This window comes from Emydura macquarii, unplaced genomic scaffold (genome assembly GCF_026122565.2).
Source record: "Emydura macquarii macquarii isolate MOO-44397 ecotype Brisbane River unplaced genomic scaffold, CSIRO-AGI_Emac_v2 contig_2422, whole genome shotgun sequence".
Lineage (NCBI taxonomy): Eukaryota > Metazoa > Chordata > Testudines > Chelidae > Emydura > Emydura macquarii.
This window is the reverse complement of record NW_027132559.1, coordinates 18642632-18661270: the sequence shown is the minus strand read 5'-3', so window position 1 is coordinate 18661270 and position 18639 is coordinate 18642632. Positions and strand designations below refer to the sequence as shown.

At 36.8% G+C, this 18639-nt stretch overlaps 1 protein-coding gene across 6 annotated transcripts in view; it reads left to right on the top strand.

Moving 5' to 3' along the window:
- The window catches only part of PALS2 (protein associated with LIN7 2, MAGUK p55 family member), a 108363-nt gene extending 90686 nt beyond the window's left edge, over positions 1-17677 (top strand). For 4 of the 6 annotated variants that reach the window (XM_067562052.1, XM_067562050.1, XM_067562051.1 and 1 more), the window contains exons 7-12: positions 184-283; positions 929-997; positions 1623-1784; positions 5555-5757; positions 6231-6359; positions 11678-12719. In XM_067562052.1, coding sequence (XP_067418153.1) covers positions 184-283; positions 929-997; positions 1623-1784; positions 5555-5757; positions 6231-6359; positions 11678-11854 — 840 coding nt within the window. In that variant the 3' untranslated portion in view covers positions 11855-12719. Of the gene's footprint in view, positions 1-183; positions 284-928; positions 998-1622; positions 1785-5554; positions 5758-6230; positions 6360-11677; positions 12720-13821 lie in introns of those variants that run through there. The other 2 variants (XM_067562054.1, XM_067562053.1) reach the window with 2 other exon arrangements.
- The last annotated feature ends 962 nt before the right edge of the window (positions 17678-18639 follow it).

Genomic DNA, 18639 nt, shown 5'->3' with positions numbered 1-18639 from the left:
GGTGTCCATCACTAATGCATCAGCCCTTAGCATCCAGAAATCCAAACTGACAGTGTGACATCTTTCAAGAAGTTAGTTTTCAGGAATGAATGTCTGATTGAAAGCTTGCTGCTTGTTTGTGTCACTGGACTAAAGTTAAAATATTTGTCACAAGGGATTTATAGCTTATTAACTTGATTCCAGGCTAGCCATGTCAAAGAAGGAGGAAGTGCCGGCCTTATTCCTAGCCAGTTTCTGGAAGAGAAGCGGAAGGCATTTGTTAGGAGGGACTGGGATAATTCTGGTAAGGTTTAATGCACATTCAGGGATGGGTTCCTTTATGATCAGTTTGCTTTGCTTTTTCCACTTATACAATTAGGCAGACCTTATAAAAGAGGCTCCACTGGTGGTTTCAATATATAAAGTAAATGCTAGTCATTACAAATGTATCTTGTTTTGACCTTGACTGGAAGAGCAAGGATCAGAATGTACACTCCCTGTTTTCAGAGTTCTGACACTTTTTTGCTACCTGCTGGTGAATGGTAAAATTAAGCGGGAAAATTAACCATATGGTGACCATTTTGTTACAATTATTTTTTCAAGTTGCTTTTAAAATATATATATAAATATTTACTGGAAACAATTTTTGTCCTTTAATATTTGTTTCTAAAAACTCATTTTGTTTTTTGATACATTTTATGCAGAGCATTAACTTTTATGTGTCTGCTATATCGTTTAAAATATATGCAAAGAGGATTATTAATGATTAGTCTCTCCAGTAAAGCTCATACTGCGTTTCTGGTTTTAAAAAAAATGTGCAACCATCTTTCAGAATATGGATGTCTTTTTAGTTAATCCTAAAATCCTATAGAGTAAGTGACCATAAAAAGATATTTTTCAAGAAGTGAGTTTTGAGAGCTTTCAGTTCTCTTGTCTGTTTTACTTTCAGGGCCCTTTTGTGGAACAATAAGTAGCAAAAAAAAGAAAAAGATGATGTATCTCACAACCAGAAATGCAGGTACATTTTAGTCTTTTACATTATGTGTAAACCCAGTAGAATAGTGTACAAGTCCAGTATGTTGTAGAGTTTCTGAATTTGCATTTTATATTTAGTTTAATCTGCTGGACCTAGTGTGATAACCTAGCATGACAACAAATGTCTGTGTTATAGCCGAAAGTTTTAAAATAAATTATAGTAGCTTGATTTGCAAATCAATTAACTAGACCAGAAATTATAAACAGGGTAGTTTTTGTGGTTAAATCATGGTGCCCAAAGAAAAGTTGTTGCTCTTGAGCAGATGCATGAGAGGACAGAATAAAGAATCAAAGAACAAGTTTCTAAATACTTAAACACCATTGGCACAGTGGTAAACACTGGCATGGTGTGACTATTGCCTACATTTCCCAAAGACAATTCTACTACAGAATCACTGCCTACAGTAGATGGTCATTGAAAGAATCTACAGTATTCCCATTTCTGTTTATACATAAGAAAACTGTGAAATATATCAGATAAATACCTTTTAAGTACTTTTTAACAGTAATAAGTAATATATAATTACAAAACAGAATTGCTGAAGTTTTCTACAAATGGAAATGACTTGATCTGTTTTTAATACTTTTGTTACTTTTTTTCTATGTAGAATTTGATCGTCATGAAATCCAAATATATGAGGAGGTAGCCAAAATGCCTCCTTTTCAGAGGAAGACATTGGTCTTAATAGGGGCCCAGGGAGTGGGTCGAAGAAGTTTGAAAAACAGATTTATAGTATTGAATCCTACTAGGTTTGGAACTACAGTGCCATGTAAGTTGTCAGCACTCCTACCATCAAATCCTATTTACAGGAGCTTGTAATTCATCTGGAAAAATGTACTCTAATCCAGTGGTTCCCAACTTTTTTGGCTCGAAGGCCCCAAATACCATTTTTACAACCTTGAAGGACCACCAGTCTATCAACTCAAAAAATGTATTGATGTATACACTATTAAGGACTACAAATCACTTACATATTTAAAGTAAACATTTTGATGCTACTGTGCTTATTTTTACATTCACTATTTTACACTTACAAATTACTCACAGTATGTCACACACTCAGAGACAAAGCACTAGTGCGGATGAGTGATTGTCCCTGTACACCGAAGCACATGGCCTGGCAGCTAAGTCATGGTGGGTGGCCTGCTAAGTGCAGGCCAAACCAGAAGGCACTGATTTTTAGAGTCCTGCCCTTCTCCTCAAGCATGGTGGGTCCTGGTTGTTCCGCCAGCTCCCCACCCACCCACTGCAGCCAGACAGAAGGAGTTCAGTGAGGAGGCTGCCTCCTTGCTGATCTCCCTTCCCGCTGGCTGCAGCAGGGAAACCGCACGTGTCCTGTAGCCTCTTGCACTCCAGTTCATTACCTAGGCAAAGGCTCCCTTTTGCAGCCAGGGGGACAGGAGATCAGTGCTCCCCTCCCTCTGTCCCCAGCACCTAGAGATCCAGGCAGAGTGCTTTCCTGTGTTCCCTGCTGGAGCCCGGGGAAGGGAGTGCTGATCCTCCCATCCCCTTGGGTACAGCAAGGAGCCTGCACCAGTCACATAGCCCTGTGGCAACATGCTCTACCTGGGCCTTAGGCAGCAGCTCCCTTCTGCAGCCAGCAGGAGGGGAATGGCGGGCCACTTTGAAAGACCCCCTGGGCCACGAGTTGGGAATCACTGCTGTAATTTGAAACTTGTCCTAGTGATGACTCAGTCTGGGAGTAATAATTGTGTGTTTAAAACTTGGTCTGAAGAATGAAATAAGTTTTCAATCTCCTCAATAAGTAGGAAAATCCTATTTCTATGTTAATGACATCTAACTACCAGCAAAACCTTTGTCTTTTTGTGCTGAGGACAGGAGTTCCAATACATTTTTGTGGCAATAATATCCAAGTATATCTATTTGGGGAGTTTTCTGTAGTCCAGATTATCAATATCTGAGTGCTTCTAAAAGTTCCTGATGAATTTTAATAATGAACAGTTACTGGAATTTTGCTCTTTAAATTTTAGTCTTTAAATGAGCTCTTTATTTTTCTCTGTATATGAAACTAAAACTTCCCTATGAATTTTTATTTCCTAGATTTAACTCATAGTATCCTAGCGATCAGTAAACTATGGATTCAATTTTATTGGTTGTTAAGGTTATAAACTGAGGGATGAGAGGCCAGTTAATGTCATTTTTTCCTCCTCCTTCCTGCACCAGCCCCACCCCTCTCTGCTCTGTTCTTCCTTTTAACTGATGAAAGCTAGCCTTTCCTGCAGTATGTAAATTTTCTCCTACTTCGCACTTTCTCAAAGAACCTCTCCTTCCTGTCTGCCAAACCACCCCTTCTGGCTGACTTCTGAGCACAGAATACATACCTGTTATTCCCAGCCAGTTACACTTCTAAGAGCCATCTCTTCTCTTCTGCCTCATAGTATGCAGCAAGGAATGGGACTGGCAGTAGTGGGGAGGAAGGCAGGTCCGAAAGACAAACCAGGAGTCTCAGTCTCTTTCCTCATCTGTAATGCTCAGCAAACCCCAGAACTGGTCCATGCCCTAAGAATCTGGGTGCATATCTGGTAGCATAATCTCTCCAAAGGAACCTATGCTGAGAATCAGGTTAATAATCCATGTCAAAGGGTAATGCACAGCATAACATTAACAGTAAATTGTCTAAAAATTAACAAATTATAAGTTTCTGTAAGATGTCATAACTGCAGATAAGTAATAAATGAGATTTCACAATTAGTATATGTGCCAACATTATTTATTTAGCTCACTTTTGGCTACTTGAATAGGGATGTCACAGAACTCAGAGAAGACATTGTCCATGTGTTAAATATCTGACAACCTAAATAGACAAGGCAAATTGTCAAGCACTACACCAACAACATATTATTTAACCAAGCTACCATAATAACTTATTTGGAGATTCATATAAGTACATATACACTAATATTAGTGTATGTCTGTACACTATGCGTTCATGCATATGTGTGAGAGTAGGTATATAGAAAAGATGTGCACTTAAAACTGCTGTCATATGCAGAGCTAAATCTAAATAAATACATATATACATATTCCTACTTGGAGGTAAAAATGGTCTCAGAAAGGTTTCACAGTTTCTATAACTGAACAATAAAATGTTTTCAGACTCTTCATAAAAGATTTTTTCTCTTACATCAAGGTTGTGTTCTCCCTCTAATATTGTCAATACTGATCCTCATTTTTCAGATGTGTGTTATCAATATTGATCCCCACTCTTAGAATGTGTATGTCTAATGTGTATGTGGCATTGAGTTGGAATCCTCTGGATTCTGTGGATTTGGATTCAGTGCCAAGTTCACCTTCCCTCCGCTTCAGATTTCATAAAACCTATTTTGGATATGAAGTCTGCCATTGCTCACTTTCCAAATGCCATTTCAAGTTCCTCAGATCAACTGTCTAGTCCATCTAGGATTTTATACCATATTCATTGTAGTATCTTATGCATCGGTAAGGTTTCAGCCTCAAAACAGCATATGGTCCATGAGGTTAGTGAGACTTGTGGTTTTCTGTAATAATGAAGATGAGAATGGTGAAAACTATTTAACAATAATAAAATATATTTAACATTTCATTATTCACTAGTATCACCTAGAGGCCCCATTCAGAATCAGGGTCCCATTGTACTATGTGCTGTAAACAGTTAAAATACAGTGTTTGCCCTGAAGAGTTCACTACTTAATTTAAGACAAGAAGCAACAAATGAGTTGTGGAGGGATCATGAGGGAAGCTGTAAAAAGGACATGCATTTATGTAGGGAAGTTTTGAGCCTAGTTAGCTTGACAATTTTTTTTTTTTAAATGTTACTATAGGAAATAAATAAGACAAATAATAAAAGCTTCTACTGGCCAACTGCCTAACTACTAGCACTTGAAAATTTACCATCAGCTTTACAGTAGAAGTGGGTCTTGAAGGAGGACTGGGTAATTAGTGTTTTCCTATGGCTTTTCCACTTTCACACACTGTGTCTGAGAGAGAGATTGAGAAAGAAATTAGTGTGTTGGGATTAGCTGGAAAGAGCCTAAGGGTTTGTCTACCCTGGCACTTATGCCTTCAAAACTTTTGTCGCTCAGGGGTATGAAAAAAGCATCCTGCTAAGTGACAAAGTTTTGTCGGCATCAGCACCAGTGTAGACAAGCCCTAAATCTCATTGAAAATCAGTGGGACTTAGGCTCCTAAGTGTCTGTCATCTTTGAAAATGGAACTTTGTGCTTTTGAAAATTTTATGCAGTGGTGATTGGTTAAGAGGAAGCATAATAAATTTTGGGTATGGAGTGAATAAGGAATGATGAAGGTGAAGAAAAAAAGAAATAAAAGGGTAGATTAAATGAGGGAAGGAAGAGAGTAGGGCAGACGGAATGGGTATGGGAGGAATTGTGCTCGTAAGTTTTGAACATGAGCTTGGACAATGGTTTGTTCCACACACAGAAAAGACCCATACATTATATGTCTGTGGCTTTACAGCCAATCCAATCTAGGATATATTGGCGGTTTTTATATTCAGTGATTTGTCAAAAAAAATTTATTTAGTTACTTCACGAAAGCCAAGGGATGATGAAAAAGATGGACAAGCATACAGATTTGTGTCACGAGCCGAAATGGAGGCAGATATTAAAGCTGGCAGATATTTAGAACATGGAGAGTATGAAGGAAACCTTTATGGCACCAAAATAGATTCTATCCTTGAAGTGGTTCAGACCGGAAGGACATGCATCTTGGATGTGAACCCACAGGTATGTAATGTATCATGTACCCTAAGATGAGTATCAAAGTGTTGAAGAGGTATGTTTTAAATCTGAAGACTTTTAAGCCAATCTTGTACGCTACAGTACCATGGAAGACTCACATGTTAGTTTGGATTTTTGGCACTTTGAGGTGGAAGAGGTCCGGAATGTGCAAAGCAGTTCAGGTCCTGTAACGAAGTGTTTTGCATTGCTGATCAGTAACCCATTTGGCCAATGTAAGAGTGATTTTAAATGTTTCAGAAGGGAGTCTCATACCATCCTTTGGTATGAGCACTTTGATGATGGGCTAGGAGTGCAAAAATTTGTGTCTTTTGTTTAATGGTACCAGGTTAAAATGGAAGTACTTCACTCTTTAGTGACTGAGAAATACAGTGACTTATTCTCATTTTTAGCTAATTCAATTTAGTCTAGTGTTTCTGGGGATTTTTGTTTGTTTGTGTGTGTATTTTTCTTGTTTCTAGGCCTTGAAAGTATTGAGGACTTCAGAATTTATGCCCTATGTAGTGTTTATTGCTGCTCCAGAGTTAGAGACTCTGCGTGCTATGCACAAGGCTGTGGTGGATGCTGGAATTACAACCAAACTTCTAACAGTAAGCAAACTCTTCCATCTTTAGTTTCCTTTTCACTGGATTTTCTTAAACCGTTTTCCTTTACAGCATGTTCTTTGTAACATGTGAATGTAATGTCTTGCTAACGAAGATAAGGCAAGATTTATGTTAGATTACATATCTTAGGTTACATAATACAGTGTAATTTAAACTGATCAAATATTATTTGTTATATTCTTTGACATGGATTGCTAGATTTTTAAATAAAGTTAATTGATTTATTAAGGTGGGGTTTGATAGCAATCCCTGTAATTTGGATTGTCTAACATTTTCTATTATAAAGGATACTTGCAGCCTTTGAGATGTTCTTTCACCTTCATTCTTTGCAGCAGACCTTTGATATTTGGGAGGGGGAATCTTTTTGGGCTTCAGAGAGACCTTTTCTTTGTCCCATAAAGTCCCATTGAGATTGCCTTAAAATATAAATGGCTTAAAAATCAAAATTGTCCTTCTCTCACTTGTGTTCTTCAGGAGGATTTTGACAGCCTGTCAGTCACTGAGCAGGCTTGCACTGCTGCCAGAGCAGCAGCACATGCTGCACTGGGAACACCTGGCAACTGCCAAAGGGAGTGAGGAAGATGATGGAGAACCAAACTGGGCTTCTCTGATCTGTAAATTACCTGGCTGCAACACATGGAGCCAAGTGGCCCCGTAGACTAGGAGTTTCTCTAACTTCTGGGGAGGGGAAGAGATGGGGGAAAGAATATGAGCTGTGCTCCCTTAGGCCACCCATTGGACTGAGCATATGATACCAGTCCACTCTCTGGGTTAACACATTGGTCAGGAACTCCCCCAACTCCAGTGGCATAAGGGAGAGAGCTGGGCTGGACTTCCCCTGACTGCTCCCTGTATCCACCATCTGGACCCAGCAACCCATTTTTTCCCCTCTCCCGTCTGAGAAAACAGCCTTCTCCTGCTGCCAGTTGATGTTCTTAGTCCTGTAAGAAGCTCTGATAGGAGCAGTCTCTGCTGTAATGCCAACAGTTAAAATCCTACTGATGATTCATGATTGGGGTGGGATATTGTTACATTTACACATAAAATAATTAGTTTTTACCTTTTTCTTTTTAAAACTGGGAAATAAGTTGCACGTGCAATTGTAAATCTGGCATTTCCTAATTTTCAAGTGTTTGACTTTGCAACCTAAAGAATGTTTTTGCTGTGCATTTTATATATATATGTATACAGAATGTGTGTGTGTGTGTGTGTTACACACAGAGATAGTGTGTATTCTTTTCAATTTCATCCATTTATGCAGCCACTTCTGAGTAAATGGATGCATTTGGAAGGTTGAATCTGCTTTTCATACTAGTGAATTATTTTAAATCATTTCTATATAACAAGCTATTACAAAGTTCCCTATTGCTTCTGGCTCTTATGGTGCTAAATTAGCATTCCTCCTTTAGAAAATAAGATCATAAGATTGGCCATTCTGGGTCAGACCAATGGTCCATCTAGCCCAGTATCCTGTCTTCCAACAGCAGTCAATGCCAGGTGCTTCAGAGGGAATGAACAGAACAAGGCAATTATAAGTGTGATCCATCCCCTGTTGTCTACTCCCAGCTTCTGGCAATCAGAGGCTTGGGACACTCAAATCATAGGGTTGCATCCTTAACCATCTTGGCTAATTGATGGAGCTATCCTCCATGAATTTATCTAATTCTTTTTTTAATCTGGTTATAGTTTTGGCCTTCATAACATCCCCTGGCAATGAGTTTCACATGTTGATTTTGCATTGTATGAAGAAGTACTTCCTTTTGTTTGTTTTACACCTCCTACCTATTCATTTCAGTGAGTGACCCTTAGTTCTTATGTTACGTGAAGGGGTAACTAAACTTTCTATTCACTTTCTCCTCCATACCATTCTTGATTTTATAGACCTCTGTCATATCCCCCCTTAGTTGTTTCTTTTCCAAGCTGAAAAGTCCCAGTCTTTTTCTCTCTCCTTATGTGGAAGCTGTTCCATATTGTTAATCATTTTTGTTGCCCTTCTCTGTACCTTTTCCAATTCTAATATATCTTTTTTGAAATGGGACAACCAGAACTGCATGCAATATTCAAGGTGTGGGCATACTATGGATTTATATAGTGGCATTATGATATCTACTGTCTTATTGTCTATCCCTTTACTAATGTTTTCTAACAGTCTGTTTAGCTTTTTTGACTGCCACTGCACATTGAACAGATGTTTTCAGAGAACTATCCAAAATCTCTTGAGTGGTAACAGCTAATTTAGATTCCATTTTTTTCTGTGTATAGTTGGAAGTATATCTTCCAATGTTCACTACTTTGCAATGTTCATCTTTGAATTTCATCTGCCATTTTGTTGCTCAGTCACCAGTTTTGTGAGATCCTTTTGTAACTCCTCGCAGTCTCCTTTGGACTTAACTATTCTGACTAATTTTATACCATCTGCAAACTTTGCCACCTCACTGTTTGCCCCCTTTGTCCAGATCCATTTATGAATATATTTAACAGCACTGGTCCCAGTATACATCCTTGGGGGACACCACTATTTACTGCTCTCCATTCTGGAAATTGACCATTTATTCCTATCCTTTTTTTCCTGTCTTTTAACTGGTTACTGATCCATGAGAGGACTTTCACTTTTATCCCATGACTCCTTGCTTTGCTTAAGAGTCTTTGGTGTGGGACCTTGTCATAGGCTTTCTGAAAATCCATGTATACTATGTCTGGATCATCCTTGTCCACGTTTGTTGACCCTCTCAAAGAATTATAATAGATTGGTGAGGCATGATTTCCCTTTACTTTTCCCCAACATATTGTGTTCATCTATGCATCTGATAATTCTGTTCTTTACTATAGTTTCAACCAGTTTGCCTGGTACTGATTGCTGGCTTTTAATTGCCAGGCTCACCTCTGAAGTTTTTTTGTTTTTTTTTAAATTGGTGCCACATTAGCCATCCTTCAGTCCTCTGATACGGAAGCTGATTTAAGTGATGGGTTACATACCCCAGTTAATAGTTCTGCATTTTCATATTTGAGTCCCTTCAAAACACTTGATTGAATACCATCTGGTCCTGGAAACTTATTACTGTTTAATTTATCAGTTTGTTCCAAAATCTCCTCTATTTATCCCTCAATCTGGATAGTACTTCAGATTTGTCACCTAAAGAGAATGACTCAGGTGTGGGTATCTCCCTCACATCCTCTGCAGTGAAGACTGATGCAAAGAATTCATTTAGCTCTTTCGCAATGGTCTTATCTTCCTTGAGTGCTCCTTTAGCACCTCGATCGTCCAATTGCCCCACTGATTGTTTAACAGGCTTCCTGCTACTATTGAATTAAAAATTGTTTTGCTGTTTTTGAGTCTTTTGATAGTTGCTCTTCAAAGTCTTTGTTGGCCTGCTACTTTTACACTTGATTTACCAGATATGCGCCTTCCAATTTTGAAGGGATACTTTTTTGCCTCTAGCCACTTCTTTTACTTTATTGCTTAGCCATTGTGGCACTATTTTGGTCCTCTTGCTATGTTTTTTAATTTGGGGTATACATTTAATTTGTCTCTTTATTGTGATGTTTTTTTAAAGTTTCCATGCAGCTTGTGGGCATTTCATTTCTGTACCTTTTAATTTCCATTTAATTAGCTTCCTCATTTTTGTGTAGTTCCCCTTTCTGAAGTTAAATGCTACTGTGGTGGACTTCTTTGGAATTCCTACCTAATTCCTAATATACATTTATTTATATTCATGCTTGTTATTATCAAGTGGTTCAGCTATATTCACCTCTTGGACCAGATCCTGTGCTCCACTTAGGACTAAATCAGGAATTGCCTCTCCCCTTGTGTGTTCCAGGATTAACTGCTCCAGAAAACAGTCATTAATGATGTTTAGAAACTTTATCTCTGCATCCCATCCTGAGGTGACACACAGCTAGTCAATATGGGAATAGTTAAAATCCCCCATTATTGAGTTTTCTATTTTTATAGCCACTGTAATCTCTCAGAACATTTCACAGAAACCATCACCATCCTGGTCAGGTGGCCGGTAGTATATTCCTGCTGCTATATTCTTATTATTCAAGCATGGAATTCCTATCCATAGCAATTCTATGGTACAGTTTGATTCGTTTAAGATTTTTACTGTATTTGACTCTCACTCACATATAGTGCCACCGCCCAATCAATGCAACCTATTCTGTCATTCCTATATATTTTGAACCATGGTATTATCATGTCCCTTTGATTATCATCATTATATCAAGTTTCTGTGATTCTGTGAGGATCAATATCCTCATTTAATACTAGGCACTCAAGTTCACCCATCTTAGTATTTATTTAGACGTCTAGCATTTCTATATGAGAATTTATAAAATTTGTCACTTTTTAGCTGTCTGACATTATCTGATGTAATTGAATGGGCCTCTTCTTCCTTTGACTGTTTCTATTCAGTTCCTACCTGGATTTGTTCAGTTCCTACCTTCACTTACTATTATGAAAGTGCTACTTACAAAACTAATTTTTCAGTGTGCCTTATGTGACTTTACATTAGTATTGGGCCTTGAAATAGTTATTTTTGAGGAAGAGAACATTGGAGCAAACCAACCAGCAACTGCAGGGTTTTTTTTTTAATTGGTTGTATGCAAAAGTGGCTTCTGATCTGATACCCATATCTTGGTAGTGCTATATATGGGAAATCCAGGATTAATGACAGTTTTATAATGTCTTTTTATCACCTTATACTTCAGACATAGAATGTCCTCATCAGCAGTCTTAAAACACGCCTCACATACCTCAACATCTTAGAGGTAAAATGATTGGATAAAATGCAGTCCAAAATAACAAGGAATGCCAGAGCTCATCCTTTGATACTGGAAGATGGAATTCTAAAACTCATGCACCAAGACTCTTGATTTGGTGGCAGTATCTGATGGAAAATTAAGTATATTTAAGGCCAGTAAAATTGGCTGCCTGAAGTGTTCCTGAAAATATTACCCTCACACTCATTGCTATGTACTTAACTTCGAGCACATGCTTTTATGGGCTTTGCTGAATTCAAATTTATAGCAGATTTTGAAAGTTTTGCTCTTAATGTTAACCAGATTACATTAAGCATACCTTCTTTTATCTCCATCAAATATTTTTAAGTAAAAGTTTTTACAAGTATTTGTAGTAAATGAAAGCTTTTGTTTAATATTGCAATTAAACCTAGTAACATTCAATTGCACTACCTGACAAACTGATGTTATTAATAGTTATGTTCCTTCATTTATCTTTGTCTGAACTTGTAATGACCTGCCAGTGTCACAATTTTTAATTAGTCTCCAAATCTTTTCAACAGGACACTGATTTGAAAAAAACCGTTGATGAAAGTGCACGGATCCAGAGAGCATACAACCACTATTTTGATCTCATCATTGTAAATGACAATCTAGACAAAGCCTTCGAGAAGCTACAGACTGCAATAGAGAAACTGAGGTTGGAGCCACAATGGGTCCCAATTAGTTGGGTATACTGACAGATTTCTGAAGATGGGGTTAGCTAACAAATGAAATTAGCTGCAACAAACATTCTCAGAAAACATTCTGCGGAGATGGAAGATACCTGCAGCGCCCTTGCATTTTTACTCTGTATATTAAGATGATAGTACACTATTCTCAGTTTTTATATAACATATTGAAGGAAAAGTGTACTTAAATATGTAATTTATTTTAATTTTTCTAACTTTATACAGATAACCTTTCTATTCATATCACATGAAGGAAATGTGTTGAAGCATTTTTATATGTTTTAATTTAGTACCTTTGCCGCCTTCATCAAAAACTTTCAAGTCATTCACTTTAACATTTGCATTTTGGTCTTACATTTTAACTGTGATAAGAAAGGATACTTGAAACAATTTTTGTAAAACTCTTGTTCATGTTAGTGTTCATGTGGTCAAATGTCAGTTGTTCTTCTTAGGAGAAAACACTAATTCTTTTCCTGGTAGGCACCTTCAAATTAATTTTTTATGGGAGCAGAATTTTAAATATTAAAGCAGCGACCAGCCCTGCTTTGCTATATTGCTCTGACATCTTTCTCAATGTTTATACACTTTTGCAGTTTCATGGTTTCTTGTTGTCTGTTTTGATTTAGACAGATGTACTGTAGACACCCCCTATGTGTATCTTTAAAAAACAATAATGTAAAACAATACCTTGCACTCTACTTATTAGTCTATTCTTGGGAGCCAACCTTTTAGCCCATTACAGTTGAGGTACTGATGTCAGAAAGGTTGTATGTAATGTAATCCATTGTAGTTAGGATCATGGTGAAGTAGCCTGAGAAGAGAGCCTTATATTGCAGAGCCTTATAATGAGGCTTAGTGTGTAGGACTATTTATTCACACTTGTGAAAACATATTGCTAAAGAAAGCTACATCTTTATTGAGACATTGTTCAGTATTTGTATATTAATCTGTGAATTCAGTTCCTGTAATATTTAGATGGCTCTTATTTTACATTTTGCAATATTGTGAGTGATCAGCTGTTGTATCATGAAATGTGATGTAATGAGATTTTTGTGCTATTTGTCATGTTGTGTTTAAACTGCATTCTTCATTGAATAGCTTGTGAAATTGGAAAGTTATTGTCAGATGCTAAAAATCAATGTTATTTATATTTTGTTTTATAACATGATTTTTTGTGTTTAGTGATGAACTAATTCTCCATTCAGTAGACTCACTGGCAAAATTCCTATTATCTCCAAGTTCATATTGATTCATATTTTCAAGACTTTTACTAATATAAATTCTTCTTAATTAATATAAAATGAAAGTACAAATTGTCACTAAGACAAACTATTCTTGTGACCATATTTTATATTATGCTAGCTATTGTATATAGTCACAATTCTTCATCAGTTACCAGGTTTATGAGTCTAAATTACAGTCATCTATCCACTTAATTTATTTTCTGTCTGGTGACAGGAATTTGTACTCTGAATTATTTTTTCCATGCCAAAGCGTATGACACAGAATGCCAACAAAAAGGGGACTTCCGCTGAATTCTCTTTCTGATGGAAAACCCAAAAGAGTAGATACATTGTAAAAACAATAGTGTGCCCTTGGGTTTTTAAAGATTTTTGATTCTGTACACAAGAAAACAGGGTTCAGGTAGTTTTAAGTAGTTACTTTATACAGAGAAACCATGAGTCTTTAAAGTTATATTATAGAAGATTAAAAAATATCTAAAGTATTTTTTAAAGATTTCAGTATATTTTGTAAATGTTATACCTTGCATAAAACCTTGCATAGCCTTGGTATTCTCTGTGGCTCTTGGTATTAAGATTTCAGACTTTCGAAAGGAGTCTGAAACTTTTAAGGAAACCTTGTATTACTACTTTGTTTTTAATCTGTTAAATTCTGGGTTTTGTTTCATTTTTAAAGTTTGGTAGATTTCATAAGATGTGGCGCCAGCATGACACTTTTCTGTTTGGTACTTTCAGATTCCATGATGCTACTGCTCTGACGGCACTTTGGGGAATAGATCTGGTGTTGTTGTTAGTGCCAACAGCTAGTAGAGCCTTTGCTTGAATATTTTAAAGATTCAGTCTTGGTACTATAACTTTATAGCCATGATTAATCTATCAGTGTCCATATTGTTTACTATGTAATAGGAGATAAACATGTGCTGTATGTAGGAAATGTTATCTAGACAGATACTACGCATTTTCATTATGAGTTAGAAATAACTAACTCCTGAACTGTGATGCCAAAAGTGGGTTGAGCCAGCTCCTTCCTAACAAGTGAAATTAGAAGATTTTACTTTCCACACTATAAGGCCGTATATTGCAAATTTCACTTATTCTGCAGCTTTGTCAGAGCGTGTTTGACCAAATGGAAATGTAGGTGCCAAGTTCCAGTCAGACAACTACTGTACTACTTACAGGACTGTTAAAAGGGCCTAGCCACCCAGTGTGGTGGTGTTTTGTGCTAGAGCCTAGGCCCTCATGTGTTCAGTAAAGTACAAAATATAAAATTGATCCTGGAGCCTAGCGTAAGTGCCATCAGGCCTGCTATACCAATTAGGTGTCATCTTTAAAGTAGAAGCAGCGAGGGAGCTCCCTCATAGGAAGGATTGTCTGCCAGGATGTGTATAAGAACCTGGTGTATCAAAACCTGTATGGGGATTATCTGGATCCCCACTCTTAAGCTGGTAAGCAAAATAAATTTTTTATTTCTTTACCAAATCTTTCAAATTTAGCAAAGTATGCTTTTCTCATTGACGACCAAGTTAGCTATATAAGCACACCTGCTTTGGATTTAAAACAACTGTTCAGAAAACATTGGAACTTTTCTTTATACTATGAAAAAATAGGTTTTCAGCGCATTTGGTCATTAAAAAATGGCTGAATCTTGTCTTTTACTTTTTAAAAAAAAAGTCTTCTAGTTTGACAGCAATGAGAATTTTGAGTTCAAACCAACTTTTTGGAGACGTTGTTAAGCCATTCACTACAGAGTTTTAGAATGAAGATGCTATCTCCACTGTAACTATGGGGATAGCATCATGTCAATACATATCGCTAGGAAGGGTATTAGGCTAAAGATGTATTTTTACAAGTTAGACTGAATTGAACTGCATAATATATAAATAATGAAGCAATGCTATGAATGAATTAAGCTTGAACAAATGAAAATATTTCTCATGGTATGTACTGTATAGTTGTTATAATTTTAAGCTCCCAAAATACTAATTAACATTTCCTATTGTCCAGAAATCACTTCCGTATTTGGTCCATCTTGCTGAGTATTAAACACTTGCTCACTTTTTCCTGGACACTGAAAAGTAAAGTACCTAAACTTTATGCTGACTGACTGATCATAACAAAACAATGGATATGTGTGAGTGAGGGAGAGATGCCGCTAAATTTTTAAGGCATAGTAGAACCTCAGACTTATGAACAACAGAGTTACAAAATTACCGCTCAATGACACATCACATTTGGAACCGGAAATACGCAATTAGGCAGCAGCAGAGATCAAAGGGGGGTGGGAGCAAATATAGTACAGTACTGTGTTAAACATAAACTACTAAAACAATAAAGGGAAGGTTTTTAAAAAAAAAGGTTTTGGCAAAGTAAGGAAACTGTTTCTGTGCTTGTTTCATTTAAATTAAGATGGTTAAAAGCAGCATTTTTCTTTTTCATAGTTGTGAAACCCAGTGGGGAATATACATGCTCCTGTTCAAAGGCAGGTTTGTGCTTCTGCATTTAGAACTGTGCCCCATTCATTAAATCCTAGAGAGATTATTTCAATATAATTTGTATTCGCAAACTCAGTGTCAAAAATGTCAGGTCCTATTTGTTTTAAAAGAAGAGAGTGTATTGTGAGAAATCAGGTATCCATATCAAATAGTGGAAACAAACCTCTTTGGTATACTGGGCCTTTCACCTTAAACCTTATTCTAATTGCTGTCAATCCCTAAGGTAAAACTTTTTGAGTGCACCCTCCCATCTCGCAGGGTTCTAGATCCTGGGCTCCAGCCGCTCCCAGACATCTACACTGCAATTAAACAGCCCTACAGCCCAAGCCCTGCGAGCCCAAGTCACGGTCCAGACCAGGGTGTCTAACAGCAGTGTAGACATACCCTTCAAAGCACACAGTTTTCTATTCTAAGGATAACATACTGCAAATAACTTTTTATAGCCAACCACTCTAAATACCACTCTTGTTACGAACTTGTATTTCATTTTTTGGTACACGAGTTCATAACGAGAGTGGTGGGTTAACATGTCTATCGCTATGAGGAATCATACCCCACCATTTCTCAGTATAGAGAATTCCTGAGTAAGTCAATGGTGTTGCCTGTAAGAAATTATTTGCAATATGGTGTCCTTTATGTAATTTGCAGTGTTAATTGTACAAAATATGAAAAACATCTTGGTTAAAGACATTCTATAAAGTAAGTAGTTCCATTCCTGTTAAGTAAACCCACCTATAAACAATTAATTATTTTTACAGTGGAGTTGGGCAGTATTTATATTCTATGGGGCAAATTCTGCTCAGAAGTAAATGTGAATCATACATGTGTATTAGAAGGAAAGATTTTTGGTACTCAGTATTTTTAACTTTCATGCTAGTGGGCATTTGCTCCTCCATTTGCTGCTAACGTAAGATATGATAGGGAACCCTAACCTGTCCTCAAGCATGAAAGAGTTGAATTGGTTCTGGGGACATTTTCTCTTGAACTCCCTTTTATTTTTAATGAGACTCTCTGCCAGCTGTTATCCAGGCTCAAAGACGAGATAGTTGGGCACCTCCAAGACTGACCTAAATATTGCTCCATAAAATACCCAACAGGTACTTCTCTAGAAAATAAGGAACAGTAAAGCCTCTTCCAGAACTCAAGTGGCTTTTCTGTACTATCTTAACCACTCAAATAATGCATAGAGCAGGAGTCACAAGATTCTTTTACCATTGGATTTTATTTGATGGCATTGTATTGGCTAGTACAATACAGTTTTGAACAGGGGTCTATTCTGTTTCAAAACACAGTCTAACACATCATATTGTGTTCATGATATACAAAATATTACTTCCATAGACTTTCTATTGACTTTTAAAAATACATGTTGAGTATACCCTTCTCCCACAAATCTTACACTGCCTATGTATAATGTTTCTATATATTGTGGTATATAGTAAGGGGACCCACCATTACTGAAGGAGTCTAAAATCTGGAGTTTCTTTGTCAGGGACTGTGCTAAGAAATTCAAGATTTTGGTTGAGTTAAACTTTGATTTACATTTATATTAAATATGTCTCTGATGTCACTTTGAATTAAGATTTGACTTACCTTGTGTGTTTTCACAAGTGGCTTCTTTTGGATGCTAACATGCATGCTTTTTGTGTAACTTATTAAATTTTAAAACTGGACTTGGTACTTGTGAGTTTTAAAAATTGTTCTCCTAATGTATACAGGTCTCAGCAGTGCAAAAAACAAAATCAAGAAAACTTTGTCTGTTGCCACATTAACCAACTGTTGAGTTACATTTTCTAATGTAAAACTGAAAATTACTTAGCAACTAAACTGTTGCCTAAGAAATATGATATTATGGAACAGGCCCAAAAATGCGACCTGTTAGTATTATATCTTTACATGGATAAAATCAGCTAACATGTTGGACTACATTTTTAATCATTTTGTATTCTAAGATTTTCCCCCCATTATCATGTTGTCTTTTACACAGTTAACTTTTTCATGTCATGCATAGTCCAGCATAAAAATGTTAATGTACAAATTGTGAAATTCTGTTAATTTGCAACAAAATATTTTTGTATATAATAAAATAAAGATTTAATATTGGGAAAACATGTCTCTTTTCACGATGTTAGCTATACTGTGACTCTTAACCAGATAGTAAAGTTGGTAAGATTCGACCACACTACACATTAGATCTTACCTCAATAAATCTCTAACCAGAGCCATCTATTCTTTTAAATTCAAAAATTCCTCTGGTGTTGCAAGTGGGCTGTCTGTCAACCAATGTACTTAATCAGTATACCTAAACATTCTTCTAAAGCATTCTGGCAGACATCTTACAAATCAAGGCCCTGGACCTGTGATCTGATGAGCACCGGTTAATCTTTTTGCCTGAGCAGAGTCCCATTAAAGTCAAAGTTACACATGGACTCAGAGGTCCATCCACATGGATCAGATTGCCAGCTTGAGCCTAAGCACATAAATGCAGTAGTTTTCCTTAGTTATTAAAAATCAGTTTTAACATTCACTCCATGTGAAGTATGGTACTGTTCTTAGAAGTGGGAAAGGAAAAAAAATGGTCAGATGTAAAAATGAAGTGAAAGTCTTCGGTTCTACAGAAATGGCTTGAACCTATTTCTTCAAACAGATATTCTGAAGTTGTCTTATCCTCCTATCTTTGTTTGTGTCTGAAACAGTAGCAGTGGTCCTCATGTTTGCCTTTTAACATTTGCATTGAAAATTATATGTAAAACTAGTTCAGATGTGGCTTATCCAAAACTCTCTCAGGGAGGCTACCAATCTACTTTCCCATAAGGTAATTAATTTGAAAGAGTCCTAATTTAGAGACTATAATGGGGGGATGTAAGCTTCAAGTTTAAAAATATCCTGGGGGAACATCTCCTGGGTCCTTGGATATCCAGAAGCACTTTGGTGCTTGTGTAACACCACAATCTGTTCTAAATTTTTTGGGAAAACCATTATATTCTTTCCATATATGCTAATGGAAACATTTTTCCTCCTTATAGGGATTGTATTTTGGCAAGTCTTCTGGGTTTTGTGC